The sequence below is a fragment of the Papio anubis genome, chromosome 1 (genome assembly GCF_008728515.1).
Source record: "Papio anubis isolate 15944 chromosome 1, Panubis1.0, whole genome shotgun sequence".
Lineage (NCBI taxonomy): Eukaryota > Metazoa > Chordata > Mammalia > Primates > Cercopithecidae > Papio > Papio anubis.
The window spans coordinates 183,838,938-183,860,131 of NC_044976.1; the positions used below are offsets into that span (position 1 = coordinate 183,838,938).

At 38.5% G+C, this 21,194-nt stretch overlaps 1 protein-coding gene and 1 long non-coding RNA gene across 7 annotated transcripts in view; one reads left to right on the forward strand and one right to left on the reverse strand.

Moving 5' to 3' along the window:
- The window catches only part of RASAL2 (RAS protein activator like 2), a 373,040-nt gene extending 355,012 nt beyond the window's left edge, over positions 1-18,028 (reverse strand). For 4 of the 5 annotated variants that reach the window (XM_003893469.5, XM_009192642.4, XM_009192644.4 and 1 more), the window contains exon 1: positions 17,144-18,028. In XM_003893469.5, coding sequence (XP_003893518.2) covers positions 17,144-17,345 — 202 coding nt within the window. In that variant the 5' untranslated portion in view covers positions 17,346-18,028. The other variant, XM_009192648.4, reaches the window with a different exon arrangement.
- Positions 17,519-20,225, forward strand: LOC108582553. 2 transcript variants are annotated; one of them, XR_004179806.1, is made up of 2 exons: positions 17,519-17,608; positions 18,407-20,225. It is a non-coding gene; the product is annotated as an uncharacterized LOC108582553 (long non-coding RNA). The 2 variants fall into 2 exon arrangements; XR_002518780.2 differs by having other exon boundaries at positions 17,537-17,624.
- The last annotated feature ends 969 nt before the right edge of the window (positions 20,226-21,194 follow it).

Genomic DNA, 21,194 nt, shown 5'->3' on the forward strand with positions numbered 1-21,194 from the left:
TGTGGAAATGGAACTTACATACACTGCTGGAAGGAAAACGTAGAAATGGAACCTACGTACACTGTTGGCAGGAAAATGTGATAATGGAACCTGCCATACACTGCTAGTGGGAAAATGGTAGATGGGAAAACGGTACAACCACTTAGGAAAACAATTCAGCAGTTTCTTAAAATATTAAACAAGGCCAGGTGTGATGGCTCATGCATGTAATCCCAGTACTTTGGGAGGCCGAGGCTGAAGGATCACTTGAGCCCAAGAGTTTGAGATCAGCCCGGGCAACATGGCAAAACTATGCCTCTACAAAAAAATACAAAACAATTAGCCAGGTGTGGTGGTGTGTGCAAAGACTAGCACACAAATGTTCACAACAACTTTATCTGTCATAGTCAAAAACTAAAAACAACCCAAATGTTCACCAAAGGTGAACTGGCAAATAATTGTAGAATATCAATGGGATACTATCAGCAATACAAAAGAATTAACTATTGATACATGCAACAATATGAATGAATCTCAAAATATGCTGAAAGAAGCCAAACAAAAAATTAGTATATATCATACAATTCCACCTACAGTTGATCTTCCATAAATTCCACATCCATGGATTGAACCAACTGCAAATCAAAAATACTTCGTAAAAAGAAAAAAATACAACTATAAAAAATGTAGATACAAATTTTAAAAAACAATACAGTATGGCCAGGTGTAGTGGCTCAACCCTGTAATCCCAGCAAATCCCAAATTTGGGAGGCTGAGGCAGACAGATTACCTGAGCTCGGAAGTTCAAGACCAGCCTGGGCAATATGATGAAACCACATCTCTACAAAAAATACAAAAAATTAGCCAGGCATGGTAGTGTGTGCTTTAATCCCAGCTACTCAGGAGGCTGAGGCATAAGAATAGCATGAACCTGGAAGGTGGAGGTTGCAGTGAGCCAGGATCATACCACTATACTCCCTGGGTGACAGAGCGAGATTCTGTCTCAAAAAAAGATATATATATACACACATACACACACACACAAATATATATATATATATATATATATATAGAAAGAGAGTATAAAAACTATTCACAAAGAATGTACATTGTATTAGGTATTTTATGTAATCTAGGAATGGTTTAAAGTATATGGAAGGATAAGCCTAAACTATATGCAAATAGTATGCAATTTTATATATGGAACTTGAGCATCTGAGGATTTTGGTACCTGTTGGGACCCTGGAACCAATCCCCTGGTAAATACTGAAGGATGAATGTACATAAAATTCTTCAAAATCCAAACTAATCTGTACAGATAGAAAGGAGATTAGTAGCTGTCCAGTGTTAGGCTGGGGAAAGGGGGGAATTACAAAGGGATGCAAATAAACTTTTTAGACAAAATAAGTGTTCATTTTCTTGATTGTGGTAATGGTTTCATGGTTACTTATTTCAAATACATCAAATTACACTTTAAAGATGTGTAGTTTGTTGTTTCAATTATCTTACTGAATCCGTTTTTTTGTTTGTTTGTTTTAGAGATGGTGTCTCACCCTGTAGCTCAGGCTGAAGTGCAGTAGCATGATCACAGTTCACTGTAGACTTGAACTCCTGGGCTCAAGCAATCCTCCTGCTTCAGCCTCCCAAGTAGCTAGGACTACAAGTGCAGGCCACGACACCTGGCTAATTTATTTTTTGTAGAGACAGGTTTTCACTATGTTGCCCAGGCTGGTCTCCAACTCCTGGCCTAAGAGATTCTTCAGCCTTAGCCTCCCACAATACTAGGATTATAGACGTGAGCCAACCAGGCCTCACCAAAATCTGGTTTCTAAAAAGATATATGAATTGGTCAGAATGAAATACTGTAACTCACTTCCTGTTGCTACATTGGCCAAAACAGAATCGCAGATTTTTAAGAACTGCAACCTATTTGTAAGAAATTGAGTTAAATTTCAAAACTGATTCACAGTTTTGTGTGTATGAATCATGCTTTAAGTTTCTGAGTCCTTGAAATCCAAACCCTGGGATATAAATTATGAATTATAAAGCATATGTACCGTAAGTATAGTCAGGCTCAAGAGGAACTTAGAGAAAGAGAACTAGGCTCACTAAGAGCCCACAGTGTTCCTGAGCTTTCAGAAAAGAACATGTGAAGGTGAGTAGACAAGCATGCACCTATAATCCCAGCTCTCTGGGAGACTAAGGCAAGAGAATTGCTTGACTTCAGGAGTTTAAGACCAGCCTGGGCAACACAGCAAGATCCTCATCTAGGAAAAAACAAAACAAAACAAAAAACCTGTGAATTCTATCAATGTCCTAAAATATCTCCCACAGGGCCAAGCTCTGAACAACATTTTGGCTGACCTGCTTCTGTGAAAGTGAATTCTCTTTCCTAGAATTACTAATATTAAAGTAGGGAGCCACCTGAATAAATCCTGGAGTAAATAAAGGTATGTCCCAGATGAATACAACTTGTGGTTCTTAAGATTGTGTGGTTTCTTAACTATCAGTAGTTTCACTGGCTTGATCAAACATAAGTAATAGGCCTAGAAAGGTATGGTTTTATAGGAAAAAAAAGTTCATATTTTATATTACTGCTAAAAATATATGAATTTTAGAGAGCTAACAGACTTTGTTTAACCTTTTTAAAATAAAGAACTATTCAAATGGCTCACCCACATAGAGCTTCCTCATATTATCTACAGTTAATAAAACTTACACAACTCGATGAAGACATTCTGTAAAATCATGACATCCAAAGCGTATCAAGCATCACAAATGTCATTATTTTACAGTCATGGTGCTAATATAAAACTCATAAGTAAACTACAGGATTGGGATACAAATTAACAATCATACTGAATACTTTTTATAATAACTACTAGCATTCTTTATTTGTGAGAAGTCAAATTATATAGTGATTAAGAGCACAGATTTGAGAGGAACTGTCTAGATTTGAATCCCACATCAGCCACTTGCTTTCTGTATGATGCTGGACAAGTTCCTCTACATCTTTATGCCTCCAATTTCTCATCTATAAAATGATAAAAACAACAGTATTTACCTGATAGTGTAGTTATAAAGATTAAATAAGTTAACAGGCATAAAGCACTTAGAACTGTGCCAGGTTCACAGTAAACACTTAACAAGTTTTCTCATTATCATCATTATTATCATGCTCATGACTGTCACAGTTATGAGAGTTAAGATTAATATGTAGAATTAACACCATCAGTGACAATCTAAAAAATACCAATATATCTACTGAGAATTCATGCAAAAAAATAAGGGCTTGAATAGACATGTCTCCAAAGAAGATATACAAATGGCCAATAAGCAATTAAAAAGATGCTCAATATCATTAATCATTATGTAAATACAAACAAAAACCACAATGGAATATCACTTCACACCTACTAGGATGGTTAAACCAAAAATGAATAATAAATGTTGGCAAGGAAGTGGAGTAATTGGAACCCTTGTGCATTGCTGGTAAGGATGTAAAAGGGTACATACAGCTGCTGTACCAAAACAGTTTGGCAGTTTCTCAAAAGGCTAAACATAGAACAACCATATGCCCAGCATTTCCACCCCTAGGTATATAAGAATGGAAAGCAGAGACTCAAACAGATATTTGTATACCAAAGCTCATAGCAGCATTATTCAAAACAGACAAAATGTGGAAACAACCCAAATGTCCATCAACAGATGAAAAAAAAATGTAGTTTACGCATACAAAGGAATATTTATTTAGCCATAAAAAATGAAATTTTTATACATATTACAAAAATGGACCTTGAGGCCATTAAGCTTAGTGAATAAGTCAGACATAGGAGGACAAATGTATGATTTCACCTATATGAGGTACCAAGAATAGGCAAATTCATGGAGACAGAAAGAATAGAGGTTACCAGCTGCTAAGAGGAGGGGAAAGGGAGAGTCATTGTTTAATGGGAAGTTTGAAGACGATGAAAACATTTGGGGTATAGGTAGTGGTGACGGTTATACAACACTGTGAATGTATTTAATGTCATTAAATTGTACACTTATGAGGGGTTAAAATGAAAGTTTGCTATATTTACCATAATAAAAAAAAAACACAAAATAATTTATTGGTTACTCTATCTAGCATCCTCACTTTTATTCCTGCAGTTCACCAAAGAACTCACCATCTGTTGTTATCCACATGGGTCTCAAAGAGGCAGAGAAGATACGATAAGACATACTGTTAAATTCTAAGACAACTTAGAAAAGCACAAAAATACCTGTAATACATTTTAACACAAATATGTTAAATTTAAAACAGTAAATGTGAACTTCAATAATAGAGAAAACTACTGGATTGGGAGCCAAATAGTAATCATCTCACTTCCCCAAGAATCGTTAGGAGTCACTAACTTTTTCACAATTATTTCCCTGATAAAATGGAGAAATGACTTATCATGTTTAATAAGTTTGTTGGGAGAAAAAAATGCAAGGTTTTTCAAGATTGTAGGGAAAAAGCAACTCTAAAAACATATAATTTCATACAATATGCTCACAGGTAAACAGAATAATATTACTGGATATATATGGGGAAATTTATTACGCTGGTTAAGCTATAGGAAAAGAAAGATGATCAGCTAATAGATATTTCAAAGTCAAGCCTCTCTCAAGGTGACACTCTGGCATGACAATCTCAGTACAGACCACAACTACAACCTAAAATGCAAATAACTGAAAATATTCTCTTAAGCTTATTTTGGCTGAACTTGCAAAAGAATGACTGAAGACTTTCTGACCTGAACAAAACAGGAAGAAATCTGACTATATCTGGGGTATCTTTCTATTTCAACAGGAATCACCATATGATATTGTTCTTTCTTAACCATGTTATCAAGCTAGATTCAAAAACAGGAATATAAATTTTATTTTCTATAAAAAGGAAAACTACTATGAAGTCTTTGTGAAACTAGACAACATTAAAAGTAAAGTTGTTGTTTTAGACATTACAACATATCTTTTGTTAGTTGGTAGCTACTGTACTGACCATCTTACTCAAGGTCCATACATTGATACAGAGTAATCACCAACCACTTGGACAAAAAGCAGCCATTTCAAAATAGGAACATGCAATAGAAAGGCCTTGGGTTTCCTCACTCAAGGGCATTCTTGAAATTTACAAATACACATAAAGTTGTACACAGTCAAGCCTAAGGGAACCATGGAGGGAAATCTGTAATTGTGGATATGCTATACTTGAGCACAAACTGGAACATGCAAATATAGATTATCGCCAGGCAAAGAGATTTTTAATGCTGACAGTCACTACCCTGGAGATAGTGTAAAGGCTATCCTTTCTGGAAAATTATTACATAAAATATGACAGTAAAAAATTTTCATTACAAGAACTGAAAAACAAAACAAGAATAATCTTCATCTTGTCAGTGTATCCCTCAGATCAACAGAGTTATAGATTAACTCCTAACAATAATGTCATCTACAGCGATTTCATGTTTCCATGAACTAAATTAGTAAAATGCTTTAAAACTACAATTGATTTTTACTGAGTTCAAAAAGAAAATGTGGCCAAGTATAGCAGCTCATGCCTATAATCATAGCACTTTGGAAGCCTGGGGCAGGAGGATTGCTTGAGCTCAGGAGTTTGGAACCAGCCTGAGCAACACAGTGAGACCTCGTCTCTAAAAAAAGTAAACAAAAAACTAGCTGGGTGCGGTGGTGCATACCTGAAGTACCAGCTACTTAGTAGAAGGTAGGAGGATCCCTTGAGCCTGGGAGGTCCAGGCTACAGTGAGCCAAGATAGTGCCACAGCACTCCAGCGTGAGTGACTGAACAAGACTCTGTCTCAAAAAAAAAAAAAAAAAAAAAAACCCAAAAAACAAAAAGAGAATGTGTCTAGTAATTTCATACACTTCAAAAACTGACAAAAATACTGCCATACTTTCCCATTATATCATATCCTTCATATGTCTTCATTATTTAGTACTTATTTATGGAGCAAGATATTTGCATATTCTATCCTGCCTGAATTAAACAAATTTTTCTACAAACCTCCAGAGTATTAACTGGATAAGGCATCATTTTTTCATTTCACTTTCAAACCACTCTAAGTCATTGTTAAAAGTTAAACAGTTCGTTCTCTTTCTAAGTATGCTCCTTTCTGGCCTAGCAAGACAAGCTTATGCTTATGTATTACATGCTAAACAGTTAACTGGTAAAAGAAAATTTGGTTAACTTTGTTAATGGTCTATATAAAATATGATTTTTTTCCATAGTCTAATTCCTATTCCTGTCATTGTTTTTTCTGAAGAAAAGATTTTAAATTACTTTAGTCATTAATATTAGTTCTTGTTGCCATTACTTGGATTCAGCTTTGTTTAACATTATGATAAACTTTCCTCAGAACATACCTAAATTAATCCCATGCTATAAAACTGGCTCATTTACACAGTATTATATAAGACATACAACTCAATCACTCATCCAGGTAAAACTAAATGAAACCATATTCAAACCATGTTCAAAAGAACTTTCATGAATGTCAACTCCTTCTAGCTGAGATAAGTGACCAACTGTGTGCTTCTTGGAATACCTAAAACATATGTCTGCATCAAGTTATTTCAGTTGGAGGGTCTGACATACTACAAATAAGTCCATGGTCATGGATTTGACCTTTTGCAGACCAATTGCTTTGAGTCTATACTCTTGCCCTTCCCTCATTCACTTGGAAATATGCCATTAATCAAAAGGAGTACCATTTGAACAACAACTAAGTTTTTGAAGGACAGTCTTAAAGGCATAAGGACTCAAGGCATTTAATATGCGCTAAGTAACGTTTAAGGTATTATATAAAATTTATGTAAAAAGATTTTAATACCTTTAATACATTGAAGGTAGCAACACAGCAGTAGAACTTAAAATTATAAGCTATATTTCACATACTAGAGGCAGGAATTACTTTCCAGGAAGTCTTTACCAATTTGGCACTAAGTCTCAGGCCTTTAAAAACATTTCATATTCTTCTAGGAATTCAGCGTAAGAAAACATTCAGAAGTTTGGTTCAAAGATTTGTGCACAAGGACAAATCAGTAAAGTGTTAAAATTTTTGAAAAATGTTAACATCTAAAATAGAATAATGGTTAAATGTTAAATTGGTCATTAAAAATTATATTTTCATATTATAAAGTCTCAATAATAAAGCTGTGTGATACTGGCACATGAATATAAACAGACCAATAGAAGAGAATAGAAAATCTTGAAATAAACCAAAATATAAATGCCAATCTTGTATTGAATAAAGAAGTCTTCTTCAATCAGTAGGAAAAAGTTGGATTTTTCAACAAATGATGGTAGGACAACTGGAAAGCCATCTTTTAAAAAATGAAATTGGATCCATATCTCATATTTAATACCAGACTGGATCAAAGATTTGAATGTAAAAAATAAAACCAAAGAAATACTAGATAAACCAAGAGATAATTATTTTATAACCTTAGAATAGGAAAACCCATTCTTTTTTTTGTCCCCCAAGGGTATTTAGGTACTTAGGGTATATAGAGGGGGAAAAAAAAAGAATGGGCTTTCCTATTCTGAGGTTATAAAATAAAGGTCCAGAGAACTCCCAGGAAAGGCCATTCTAACTATGACATAAAACCAAAAAGCCATAAAAGAAAAACCTGATACATTCAATTGTATAAGAATCATTTCTTCATAAGGGTGGGGGGAATACCATAAGAAAAATGAAAATACTGACAACTGTTGCAGATAAAAGGTTCTTTACTTAAATACTAAGAGTACCTCAGCATGCTTTGCTTAATATACTAATAGTTCCTACAAATCACTACGAAAAAGATCCAAGAACCCAATAAAAATGGGCAAAAGGTATGTACAGTTCACAGAAAAGGTTATATTTAAATGGCTCTTAAAAATGAAAAGGGGGCCGGGCGCGGTGGCTCAAGCCTGTAATCCCAGCACTTTGGGAGGCCGAGATGGGTGGATCACGAGGTCAGGAGATCGAGACCATCCTGGCTAACACCGTGAAACCCCGTCTCTACTAAAAATACAAAAAACTAGCCGGGCGAGGTGGCAGGCGCCTGTAGTCCCAGCTACTCGGGAGGCTGAGGCAGGAGAATGGCGTGAACCCGGGAGGCGGAGCTTGCAGTGAGCTGAGATCCGGCCACTGTACTCCAGCCTGGGCGGCAGAGCAAGACTCCGTCTCAAAAAAAAAAAAAAAAAAAAAAAATGAAAAGATGTTCAATCACGCTTAATGTAAGAGATATTAAAAAATTAAATTAAGACACCATTTTTACCTGTCAGATTGCCTGATTCAAAATTTCGTGATAATTCACTGTGTGTGGGGAGACAGGTACTCTCATATGTTGCGGGCGAATTTGGCAATTTGGCAATATCTTTCAAAATTACAAATACACGCACGTACCTTTGACCTAGCAATTCTATGAATTTTTCTTACCGATATATTCATACACAAGCAAAATGGCTTATACTCAAGATTATTCACTGCAGAATCATGTGTACTAGCAAAACTTGGGGAATAACTAAATGAGTTATGGTTAATTCAGGCATTATGCAGCCATAAAAAGAATGAGTGACCTCTTTACAAAATGAAAGGAAAATATGTCTGAGATACATTAATAAGAGACGGGCAGAGGAGGAAGGAAGAAGGAATCTCAAAGTGCAGATAAAAATTAATTCTAATGAGTTATCATATGTGTAAAAATAGAGAAAAATGCATATATACAGTAAAAACCTATGATATCACTTCAGATATAAAGCAATTTACTGGCTCCAGACCCCCAGAACTCATGGCCAACTTCATTTGCAGTTTGTTCTGGTCATTTCACTAACCTTACAGAAATACAATCCTGAATTTTTTGTTATGGCAGGATTTTTACATAACTATCTATCTCTATATTTGTTTCTATGCACATGGAATAGGTATGGAAAGATACATAACAATTCAAAGTATTTGTTCGTTGGGAAGAGGGATAATGCCTGCCAGATGGCAAGTTGTAGAGGCAAGGAGGAAAGGTAAGAGAGATCGCATGGAATATCTTTTTATACTCTGAATTTTGGAACAAAGAATGTATTACCTATTTTTTAAAATAAATTAATAAAAATATATTTGGAAAAATGTGTTAATGTTTTCAATAACATGAGAAAATACACTTAAGAGAAAAAAGTAGAATGTAAAATATATACAGTATGATACCAAATATGTATTAATACAAAAAAATCTGTACACAAAAAAGACTGGAATAAAACACGATAAAATATTAAAAGAATAATTATCTCAGCCAGGTATGGTAGCACAGTCATGTAGTCCCAGCTATTCGGGAGGCTGAGGTGGAAGGATCCCCTGAGCCCAGGCAATGGAGATTACGTAAGCTAGGACTGCGCCACTGCACTCTAACCCAGGCATGAGCTGTGACTGGCCCACTGCATTACTCTGGGCAACAGAATGAGACCCTGTCTCTAAAACACAATATTAAAAAAAAAAAAATAGTTATCTCTAAGAGGTGGAATTATAAATGATTTTAAGTTTGGCTTTTCCTAAAATTCTAATTCTTTATATTAAGCACAAATTATATTCATAATCAGAAAAAGGGTATTAATTTTTAATGACAGGAATCAGAGGTTAGAAATTCAAGTGGAAGGTACAAAGTTATTAGGCATTATTCAGGGTTCTAAGCATCATACATGAAATTCAAATTTCCTTCAGACATCACTTCCAATCACAGCACCAAAAAAAGTATGGATAATGAGCTTAGGAAAAATATGAAAAAAAAATCTCATCTGTCCTCTGGTCTATCTCTTAAGGATTATTATGAAATTATTCTCATCCTCCTACTTTATGGATGTTTTGTCCATTTTTGTTTTCTGTTACCTAGGTAATGGTATTTCCAGCATTTCCCTTAAAAGGCTGTGAAACGAACAATCTGGTATTTCTCACTGTCGAGTTTTCCTGACCTTCAGCTTTCAGAGGCCATCTCCCTAAGGGAAAGCAGTAAGATGTAGAAGCTAAATCAGGAGGCTCAGGAATCTGAAGTTAAGAGTTCCAATCCTGACAAACTATAGTCTGTCTCCAATTTTGGGAATAAGCTAAACTTCCTGAGCCAGTTTCTTTAATGAGAAAACCTAAAGGTTTGCTTTGAAAAATATCAAAACCTATTGACTTCAAGGTTTCATTTTAACTTTTCAGACTATTTGTCTGAATTTTGTTTTCTTTTCTATGTTGAATATTTTCCTCTCACTAAATTTTTCACTCTCTCAATCAGTATCTGTAAGTATTACCAATCCCTTAGACTCAGGGATGGAAGTAAGGAGTACTTTTAGAAAGTCTGCTACAAGTGACACAATGTGAACGGAACTTGAGCAATGTTGAAGATAATTTATGGAGGGGTAAAAATAAAATCAGGATCTAAATTGAACCCTTATGAGCAAAGCCAACAAAGACAATTAATTGATGTTACTAACACCCAGTAAGGGAAGGTAAAATTCAGACGTCTCATATCTGAACCCAGCTGTAGAGATTAGGAAAACGATAACTTCCGTATCATAGTCTAGTAGCAAATGAAATGTTGTTATGCCTTCAAGGGTTCAATTTTTATTTCTTTTGTTTACTGTATACTCACTAACACCACTGCACTGGGCCTCAAGACTTCTCTTTTTCCTTCTATTTGTGTACCACATTACTTCTTGATGGGCTGCCCTCTCACTATAAAATCAACTACACAAAATTTGCAAAATTTGCAAAATCAACTACAGAAAATTTGCAGAGTTTTCTACATACTAGCCTTAGAAGTACCTGACAGCCTTTGGGAAGAAAGGAATTTTTACAAACATCAGACAGCAATCATCCCTCTGCCAAGACAGGGTGAAGCAATTTTAGTAGTGCCCTTAGCACACTTCAAACTCCTCCTCCTGGTTAACAAGACCAAACAACTCTCTAGTTGGTTAAAAGTTTTTCCAATAGGGAGGGACAAGGGAGCAAACAGGTGAAGTTTTTCTGAATTAACTGTCATTAGTTGAATGCTTTTTTGTGGTTCACCTACTTAAAAGGTGATCAAATCTCTTTGTGCTACTGAAGAAAGCAACTGCAAAGAACAATTACATAAACCCTCTATTTCAACTTACCTCATCCTTCCTTCTAATGAAACAAAGGATCAGAAACCACTACCTTGCCACCATTTCCTTAGTAATCTTAGTAAAGCCTACTATGTCATGTGAATCTCATCTTTTTCTTAGCAAACCACAGAAATTTCATTCAATATAGTAGGACACAACTGTACATACCTATTTTTTTTTTTTTTTTTTTTTTTTTGAGACTGAGTCTCACTCTGTTGCCCAGGCTGGAGTGCAGGACACAATCTCGGCTCACTGCCAGCTCCACCTCCCAGGTTCATGCCATTCTCCTGCCTCAGCCTCCTGAGTAGCTGGGATTACAGGCACATGCCACCATGCCCTGCTAATTTTTGTTTTTTTTGTTTTTTGTATTTTTAGTAGAGACAAAGTTTCACCATGTTGGCCAGGCTGGTCTCAAACTCCTGACCTCAGGTGATCCGCCCACCTTGGCCTCCTAAAGTGTTGGAATTATGGGCATGAGCCACTGTGCCCAGCTCATTTTTAAAAATGTGTTCAGTAAATGTTATTACCTGAAAAAGATAAAGGATATCCACACAAACTATTCTCAAAGAGGGGTGTTCTAGAACTTTATATTATTTATGTCCGAAGATGTGTACAGATCCTCAATTCCGTATCTGCAATTCCTAAATCAAAAAAGCTCTGAAAAGCAAAAGATTTTATGAAACTTTTCTTGCAGTAAAGTCTGACCTGCACTGACATAAGGCTATTTATAGTCTTTATACCGCTTGGTATGAATTTTTTTTTTTTTTTTTTTTTTGAGACAGTCTCACTTTGTCGCCCAGGCTGGAGTACAATGGCGCAATCACAGCTCACTGCAATCTCCGCCTCCTGGGTTCAAGCTGTTCTCCTGCCTCAGCCTCCTAAGTAGCTGGGATTACAGGTGCATGCCACTACGCCTGGCTAATTTCTTTGTACCTTAGTGGAAATGGGGTTTCACCATGTTGGCCAGGCTGGTCTTGAACTCCTAATCTCAAGCGATCCACCTGCCTCGGCCTCCCAAAGTGCTGGGATTACAGGCATGAGCCACCACGCCCGGCCTATTCATTTGTTTACCTGCAGAAATGTTAACTAACTGTCCAGTCCAAATGGTTGTGGAAAAGAGATTGTGGATGTATAATTCTATTCCTCAAAAATATTTTCACTGTTTGAAAATCAAATAGCAATAAACCAACATGATAGAGGGTAGAACAATACTAAGATGTTATAAATGAAACTATCATCTACATTAATAGAGCACACAATTTATATAAGACATACAAATTTTCTCTCAAAAGAAGAAAAAAGGGAGCCATTTAAAGTCACTTAAACAGTACATGCCTAGGCATTCTTAGAAGTTCTTTCTGATTTCAATGAAAAACTGTCTACTCTTAATGTGTTTTAAGGTATTTGGAAATCACTGGAAACTAATAACATCAACAAGCCCATGCCACATCCTAAGTATTGAATTCAAGCTTAAGATTCCAAACATTTCTAAAATATGACTACTCAAGTATAAAGATTCAATTAATAGTACCTGAAGAAATTAAAACATTTAAGTAACATGAACATGTTTGGGGATGTATTTTATACACATTCACTGATTTTCTTCTAGCAATACTAGTTGCAACATTTTAAATAAATTTTAGAGACATACCCTCCAGAAATGTAACTTTTAAAAATCTCATCCTGTGTCGTAATTGGTGAGGCATAAGCAGTATCACATAATACAACCAGATAAGACTTCTGTCTCATCAGCTCATATTCACTTCATGAATATGAACTTTTATTAATTCTTAACCAAATTCCCGCTTCCACATTTCTGGAATTAAAAGGTACTTAATGATGTATGACTAATTCCCTTTTTCTTCTATTTGCTTAAATAGTACTAGCCCTTTGAAATTTTCCAGCAGGTCCCTACGTTGTTATCAATAAACAATGAGCTGCATACACGCTTAATGCTAACAATGTTGATGCTATTCATTTTCTTAACAGAATATTTTACCTAATTCCTTCTGATAATATTAAAATGTAAAAGTACAAGATTTCTTGTTGATCCCTTTCTTGTGCTGATTATATTTCCCTTCTAACTCTGCAAGAGCATATCTGAACACATACTTGCAGATCTGTCACACTGATGAGTGCAGAGCTCCACCGCAGGGAGTCCTAGAGATTGGGATCTTACATTTCTCCCAGAGTGTCCTACACTCCCCACCCATTCATGGTAAAGTATTTAATTTTAATGTTCTGATTGTTTACCAGAAAGCACAGACAGTGAGGCTGGCTTCGCCACTCCCGTTTCCTTTCGCTATGCTGCTGAGCTTTTTCAGCCAATTGACTTTGCTTTGAGGCTATAAATATCTGAAAAATGTTCTGCATTTGATGCTCTTGGATTCTGTATCCATATTTAGCTGTTTGTGGCATGCCTTTGTTTAAGCTACTCTACCACCCATACAATCTGTCAGGTTGAGATCTGGATGGTCAAAGGACAAATGGATCAACATTCAACAGACATTGACTTACTATGAGCAAGGTACCAATCTGGCAGACAAGTTGACAATGAAGGGGGTGGCAAGATAGGAATACAAAGATAAACAAGGCTCCCTGATGTCAAAAATTGTATAGTCTTGACAAGGCATGGGCACAATTTATAATACTGGAATACAACAAATGAAACATTTTACAACTAAAAGAAAATGAAGATTAGGACAGACAGCATAAATATTTTTCTCTCAGCCACGTCTCAAAAATGTGCATTAGTTTGTGTTCTAAATATAGATCCACCTATTATAAAGCTCTGAACATATTCCAGAAAAGTTTTCCAAATCATGGCAACACACAAAACCCTGAGTATATGTATTATGACAATATATACATATGTACACAATATATATGTATTATCAACCAAGGAGCCAACCCTATCAACAACAAACTCAAAATAGTCCCTAGTCTTCAAATTTTGTGAGGCAAACTAATAAAATATTGTTTCTAAAGGTTCCTGTTAAGATGTTCTTTGGGGGGTTACTTCTGTTGTTGTTTGTTCCCATAATGATTTGAAACAGAAGTATACTGCAGGAGAAGTAAACTGCACTTAATAAAGCTCCTAATTATTACCCTATCTTTAGAACCCACATGGCTATGTAGGTTAGGTCTCAAAACTGTATGAGCTAGACCTAAGCAACATCCCCATACTTACTTCCTATCTTGTGAAAACATTCCAAATAAATAAACATCTGCCTTCAATATATCTTCTTTGAAAACTCAGTTCACTGACCTTTTGATAAAACTGCTCCCCAGAATCTCCTGACAATCATGATTTAAATACATAAGTTAAGGGCTTGGTTAATGCCTGACCCCAAGAGCCAAGATAAAGATTATAGGCCAACCTGTAGGTAAAATAAAGGGCCAAGCCACAGAATCAGACAACTTTAAAACTAAAAGGAACCACAGACACCAATTACTCCAGATTCCACTTTTAAGCTGAAACCTAGAGATTATGAGTTAAAACTACTTGCCCAGAGTTAGACAACCAATCTGTGGCAAAGCCAGAATGAAACCAGGTTCTCCATGCCCAATTATATACTCTAAGTTTCTAGTTGTATCCTCTAGACTAGGTTCCCAATTTGTAGATTTCCCTAAAACATGTTAGACTACACTCATCAAAGCCTCTTTAAATTGTGAGAACCTAGATGATCCAAGACAACGAAGGTTTTGAACACACAGACAAGAAACAAGAAAAACAAAACTAGTGTATTCTCCAAATTGTTTTTCTACATTCTATTATTTTTATTTCAAAGTTTTTACTTCAAAGTTTTCAAACATACACGCTGTTCATACAATAAGCAACTTAAAACTAGCTAAGGACATAGCCAAGAGTCATCCAATAGTTCTGAAATATTTACATCAAACTAAAGACAACAAAATAGTATCCAGGATGCGCTGCCTCAAAGGAAGGAAAGTAGCAACACTAAACAATAAATAAAAACAACTTCTGTTTAACTGAGAAAACAAAAAAAGTTACAATGCAGTGGAAAGTCTGCATTAGGTCACAGAAATGCAAGGCATGGTATGTATGTGTGTGTGTGATGTCTGATATGATGTCTTGAAATCAACTGAACTATGCAGAAAGAAAACTTCTAAGTCGTGGTCACTCTTGAATAACAAACATATATCCTGTTCACAAGGACGAAAGAAAAAAACATAATGTAAACTTGCTCTCTGTCTCTCTCTCTCACACACACACACACAATATACAATATATATTTCACAAATCAACCCCTAGGAATGAACTACAAAACAACATACGTTTATAGACGTTTATGTCCTTACAAACGAAGAACGATAGTTAACACCAGGTCCAGAGAACCCAGATAGTTTTGGATACTGAAATACTGAATTATCATATAAACGTATTCTTAGAGTAGCATGGCCCTATTTCTAACACCACACAAAAAAACAGTATGCCAAACAAGTGCATAAGGAGAGGGAGATGATAGAATGAGAAAACGTTGTAACTACAATATACTCTAATTCATATGCACTTTCAGATTCTCATCAACCTTTGTTATAAATGACCAGCTAAGTGGGATTAGCAGGCAGACCGAAAATCGGGCACCAAAGTTTGTAATATAATTTGCTGAGAACAAACTGGGCGACCTTGCATCGTCTTCCACTCCTTTGCTTTAAGTCTTCCAGTAAGTAGAGTAACATCAAGAAACAACCAGCAAAATACAGAGTGGTACAGAAATAAATCCTTAAGACCTAGTTATAAGAAGAATTGCTCGATTTTTATGATTAAAAGGGCCACTAGTGATGATTTAATCCAATCCGCTCACTTTACAGATGAGGAATCACAAGCCAAAAATGTGACTCGATCTGCCGCAAATCACACAGCCATTTAGTGGTAGAACTGAGGCAAGAACTTAGATCTCTGGACTCCTAGTTCTATGATCTTTCTAACAGTGATGGACATGAAGTCTTGAAATCAACTGAACTATACAGAAAGAAACCTTCTAAGTCTTGGTCACTCTTGAACAGTAAGCATATACTCTGTTCAGAAAGATGAAAGAAAAAAACATAAGGTACTTGATCACTAAAGGCTTAGATGCACACGACTGCACGATAACATCTTAACATTGTGTTTGATCCCAGGTGCTTCAAATTTGCCATCTTATACTCAGCCACATTACTAATGTCTTTTGTAGTCACGTGAGCTAGGCGATAAACATCTTGCCGTTTCAATATTTTGGAAAGCCACAGCTCAGTCCTGAATGCCAGGCTATAAATCCTTAAGCTATGAGTTTTCAAAACCAGCATGGTTTTAGTGCTGCCACAAGGCTCACACTAATAGAATCTCATCATTCAGTTTTAATTAAAGAGGTGGTTACCAGGAATGCAGAAAGGGAAAGTTTTAGTGTGTTCATCACTTTTAACCTGCTGAGTGGCAACCCAGTCACTTTACAACGAGATTCAGAAACAATAGTGTAATCTGAAACAATCCACACCCGTTGGAATAAGTGGTTGCTTTTAGAGAGTGAGGTTCAGGCAGAGGTTATAGATTAGTCTGCTCCCATCAAATACATAGTTTGGACTTTTTTTCATTCATTAGCTTATTCTCTGCTTTTTCATAATATCTTGGCTTCCAGTCTTGCCTCATTCAACAAGAAAAAGAGACGAAAACCCATTCACTTGGTTTCAAGGAGTTTTCCATCATACCTTCTTGAAGACTGATTGCCTGGCAGTTCCGCTGGAGTAATCGCCTAAGCATTACGTCTTGGATAGCCCAACTCCCGCATTAAACTTACTGCAGGTGTCTGAAGAGGTCCAAAGACCATACTGAGTCATATCCCTGCCCAAGTGACAGTCTGAAGAAACTTGTCAGAAATGCACCCCCAGAACAAAAGGGATATGGGAAACTGACCTAGCACGGATGATGACTGGGAATGAGCCTGAGACTTAGGGAATGAATTTCAGCCCAAGCAAAAATAGGAAACACCAGCCTGTAAGACGGCCTGTGATCCTTACCGTACACCCGGACCCAGCTCTGTTGCTGGCACACGGACTCCAGAAGGATCCGATCCAACATGCCACCGGCCACGGCTCCACTGACTGGGACAACCGCGTCCAGTTCCTCTGGGGGCAGCGGCGAGTCGGACTCCAACGCCGGGAACATCTCCGGCCAGGACAGCGCCTCCGCGGCTCCTCCGGACGACGGAGAGAGCTCCATGGTGCCCCGGGGCGGGGAGGGGGTGGGGGGGGACGAGGCGGCGGCTTCGGGGCTGGCGGGCGCGCGGCTCCGCGTCCTGCCTGCGGGAAGGGGAGGAGGAGGAGAGCGCGCCGCGAGGGAAGGGACCCGAGCGGCAGCCGAAGCGGACACCTCTCACCTCCTTCCCGGTCGCCCACTGCCCAAGGCTCGGGCGCTGCAGCCCACCTGCAGCCGGCGGGCGGGACCCAGGCCGGGAGGAGGATCCAGCGTGGCCCCGACCAAGGGTGGGTCCGGGCTCAGGTGTGTGTGGGTCTCTCCCGGGAGAGGACGCGGAAGAACCCGGGAGGGGAGGCTCGCCCTCCCACCTCCTCGGAGCCGCCTTCTTCAGCCCCGCTGGCGTCTCTCGCGGTCAGACCAAGCTCTGGCTGGGGATGGAGCGGGGCCGGGCAGGGCTGGGCTTGGGGGCGTCGCCGCCAGGGGCCGCCCCCTCTGACCGGCTCCCGCCGCCGCCGCCGCCTCAGAAGCTCCGAGTGCCAGTTCCCTCAGCCTGAGGAGGGATGGGGGGCGATGGCTCCGGGTTCTAGCCCGCCTGTCCTCGGCCCCCACTTCTGGAATGAGCCGGCCCGCCCCCTAACTCTCAGGCCACAGCTCCGGCCGCAGCTCTGGCTCCGGCTCCGCGGCGGATCCCACAAGCCCGGCAGCCGCGGCGGTGGCGGTGGCAGTGGCGGCGGCAGGCGGCATCCCAGGGTGATAGGCTGAAGCAATCGAGCGCCGAGAGCCCGGCCGCGTGTGCACTCGAGTAACGAAGCGGGGGAGGGACTGCGCCAAAGGCAGGAAAAGTCGGACACCGAATTATTCATCCGGCCTGTCCCGCCTACTTTCCAAATACCCTCCCAGGGAGAGCAGGGTATTGAGCGGTCCGGGTCTCTGCAAAGTAAAGACCGTTTGAGAAGGCGGGGAGGTAAAGGGGTGCGGGAAATTTAAACAGAAAAGAAAGGAGCTTCCCTTCCTTCTCACACCTTTCCTATTTATTTGTTTCTTTCTTTCTTTATGGGCCAACGTTTCTTTCTTATTGGACGAAGAGATGGAAGAAGCTGCTTTATCTTACAGTCACCCAAGGGGGACCGCCGCCTTCCTTCCCAGAGTGGAGTGGCAGTGGGTCCGGGATTCTGGGATATGCACAGGGTCTGCACCCTGCGCCCTGTCCGCGCTGAAGCTGGACTTGTCATTGGTTTACAACAGCACGGTGAAGAAGTGTGGTGTGGATGGATGGACGGGCCTCGCAGGCACATGAAATGCTCAAAAGCCCAGTATTAACCAAACATGTTTCTCAGTTTTGTCTTTGATCTTTGTGCAGTGTGTTGGCTTTTTTCCTTTAATGATGTCACTTGTATTTTATTTTTGGTTTATTTGTAGACTGTCCCTGTCCTTGGCCGTGGCTTTACTTTTATGTCCACCCAAGGCGAGATTCACCAGTTTAGGTTTAAGAAATTACTGACAAGTTAACAATAATTTCAAACTTGAACAATAATAACTTAAACCGTGCCTTGCACATAGTAGATCTCCAACAGTGTTTCTTGTATGTGGCTACCTAATGTGGAACGAGATTTTTCGTAATGCTATTTTTAATACTTTTTGGGAGGTTCTTTAGCCCCCCCCCCTACTTTGCACAAAGAGACTGATCTACAAGGGGTCCTGTTAATTTTCTGGTTTTGTGATGTCCTGGTGTATTGTTTGGGCTTACTGAGAGTTAACAAGGATGTATTTTGTGAGTTTCTTCGAACTCTTATTTAGAGTAATAGTATTTCAAAGCAAGAAATGTTTTAGAGATAACCTCATTCTGCCTCTTGTTTAACAGATGAGGAAACTGAGGAAAAACCAGGTTACCTGGCAAATCAACCACAAGTACAGATAGTTCCACAATGACTCGATGGATATTACTTCAACTTTGTTTCCTCAAGAACCTTTTGTGATTAAGCTTGTTGATCTGTGGCTTGATGGTTTACTGGAATGGTCATTTTTAATATCTAGGACCCTGCTTGCTTGCTTACTAGACTGGCTGCATAGTCAGTCTTCCATGTGTAAACAATAGTGTGTGCTTTAGTGGATAAGAGATGTTGAAGTCAGGAGATTGCTGAGCTCCGCACTGAGCAGACCTAGAGCATTTGTATTTATACTAAATTAATGCCATGGTAACATAAGTTAGAGAGCAAGTGAAAATGGCATCAAATGTACAAAGTTGAGTATCTCTTTACTAGTCAATGTATAAGGAATTTATTTACCCAAGCAATTATCTTAAAAACAGCATTACAAGTGGTATGCGAAACATTTCCAGAATTTATTTCCACATTTGCACTTTCCGTGGCATCATCCATTCCTGAGCTCAAGAAAAGGCCTCTGCCAACCCCCAGTAATCCTGCTTTTTTAACTGTAAGTTCTGGGATACATGTGCAGAACATGCAGATTTGTTACATAGGTATACACATGCCATGGTGGTTTGCTGCACCCATCAACCTATCATCTAGGTTTTAAGCCCTGCATTCGTTAGGTATTTGTCCTGATGCTCTTCCTCCACTTTCCCCCATCCCCCGACAGGACCCAGTATGTGATATTACCCTTCCTGTGTCCATATGTTCTCATTGTTCAACTCCCACTTATGAGTGAGAACAGGCAGAGTTTGGTTTTCTGTCGTGTTACTTTGCTGAGAATGATGGCTTCCAGCTTCATCCACGTCCCTGCAAAGGACATGAACTCATTCCTTTTTATGGCTGCATAGTATTCCATGGTGTATATGTGCCACATTTTCTTTATCCAGTCTATCATCAGTGGGCATTTGGGTTGGTTCCAAGTCTTTGCTATTGTAAATAGCACTGCAATAAACAGATGTTTGCATGTAATAAACAGATGTTTGCATGTGTCTTTATAGTAGAATGATTTATAATCCTTTGGGTATATACCCAGTAATGGGATTGCTGAGTCAAATGGTATCTCTGGTTCTAGATCCTTGAGGAATTGCCACACTGTCTTCCACAATGGTTGAACTAATTTACACTCCCACCAACAGTGTAAAAGCGTTCCTATTTCTCCATAGCCTTGGCAGAATCTGTTGTTTCCTGACTTTTTAATAATCACCATTCTCACTGGCGTGAGATGGTATCTCATTGTGGTTTTGATTTGCATTTCTCTAATGACCAATGATGATGAGCTTTTTTTCATGTTTATTGGCTGCATAAATGTCTTCTTTTGAGAAGTGTCTGTTCATATCCTTTGCCCACTTTTTGATGGGTTTTTTTTTTTTTCTTGTAAATGTAAGTTCTTTGTAGATTCTGGATATTGGCCCTTTGTCAGATGGGTAGATTGCAAAAACTTTCTCCCATTCTGTAGGTTGCCTGTTCACTCTGATGATAGTTTCTTTTGCTATGCAGAAGCTCTTTGGTTTAATTAGATCCCATTTGTCAATTTTGGCTTTTGTTGCAATTGATTTTGGTGTTTTAGTCATGAAGTTTTTGCCTATGCCTATGTCCTGAATGGTATTGCCTAGATTTTCTTCTAGGGTTTTTATGGTTTGGGGTTTTACATTTAAGTCTTTAATCCATCATGAATAATCTTACTTTTTAAATCCAAACCCTCCAGATACTGGTCCCTGCTTCACCTCTCTATCCTGACCCTAGACTAGCAGCAGGTTATTATCTAATTGCCTAAGTAGTAGTATGTCTGAAATTTATCTAATGTTCATAACTTAAAAATAGAATACTTTCACAGGACAGGCACAGTGGCTGACACCTATAATCCTAGTGCTTTTGGAAGCTGAGGCAGGAGGACCACTTGAGCCCCAAGAGTTTGTGACCAGCCTGGACAACATAGTGAGAC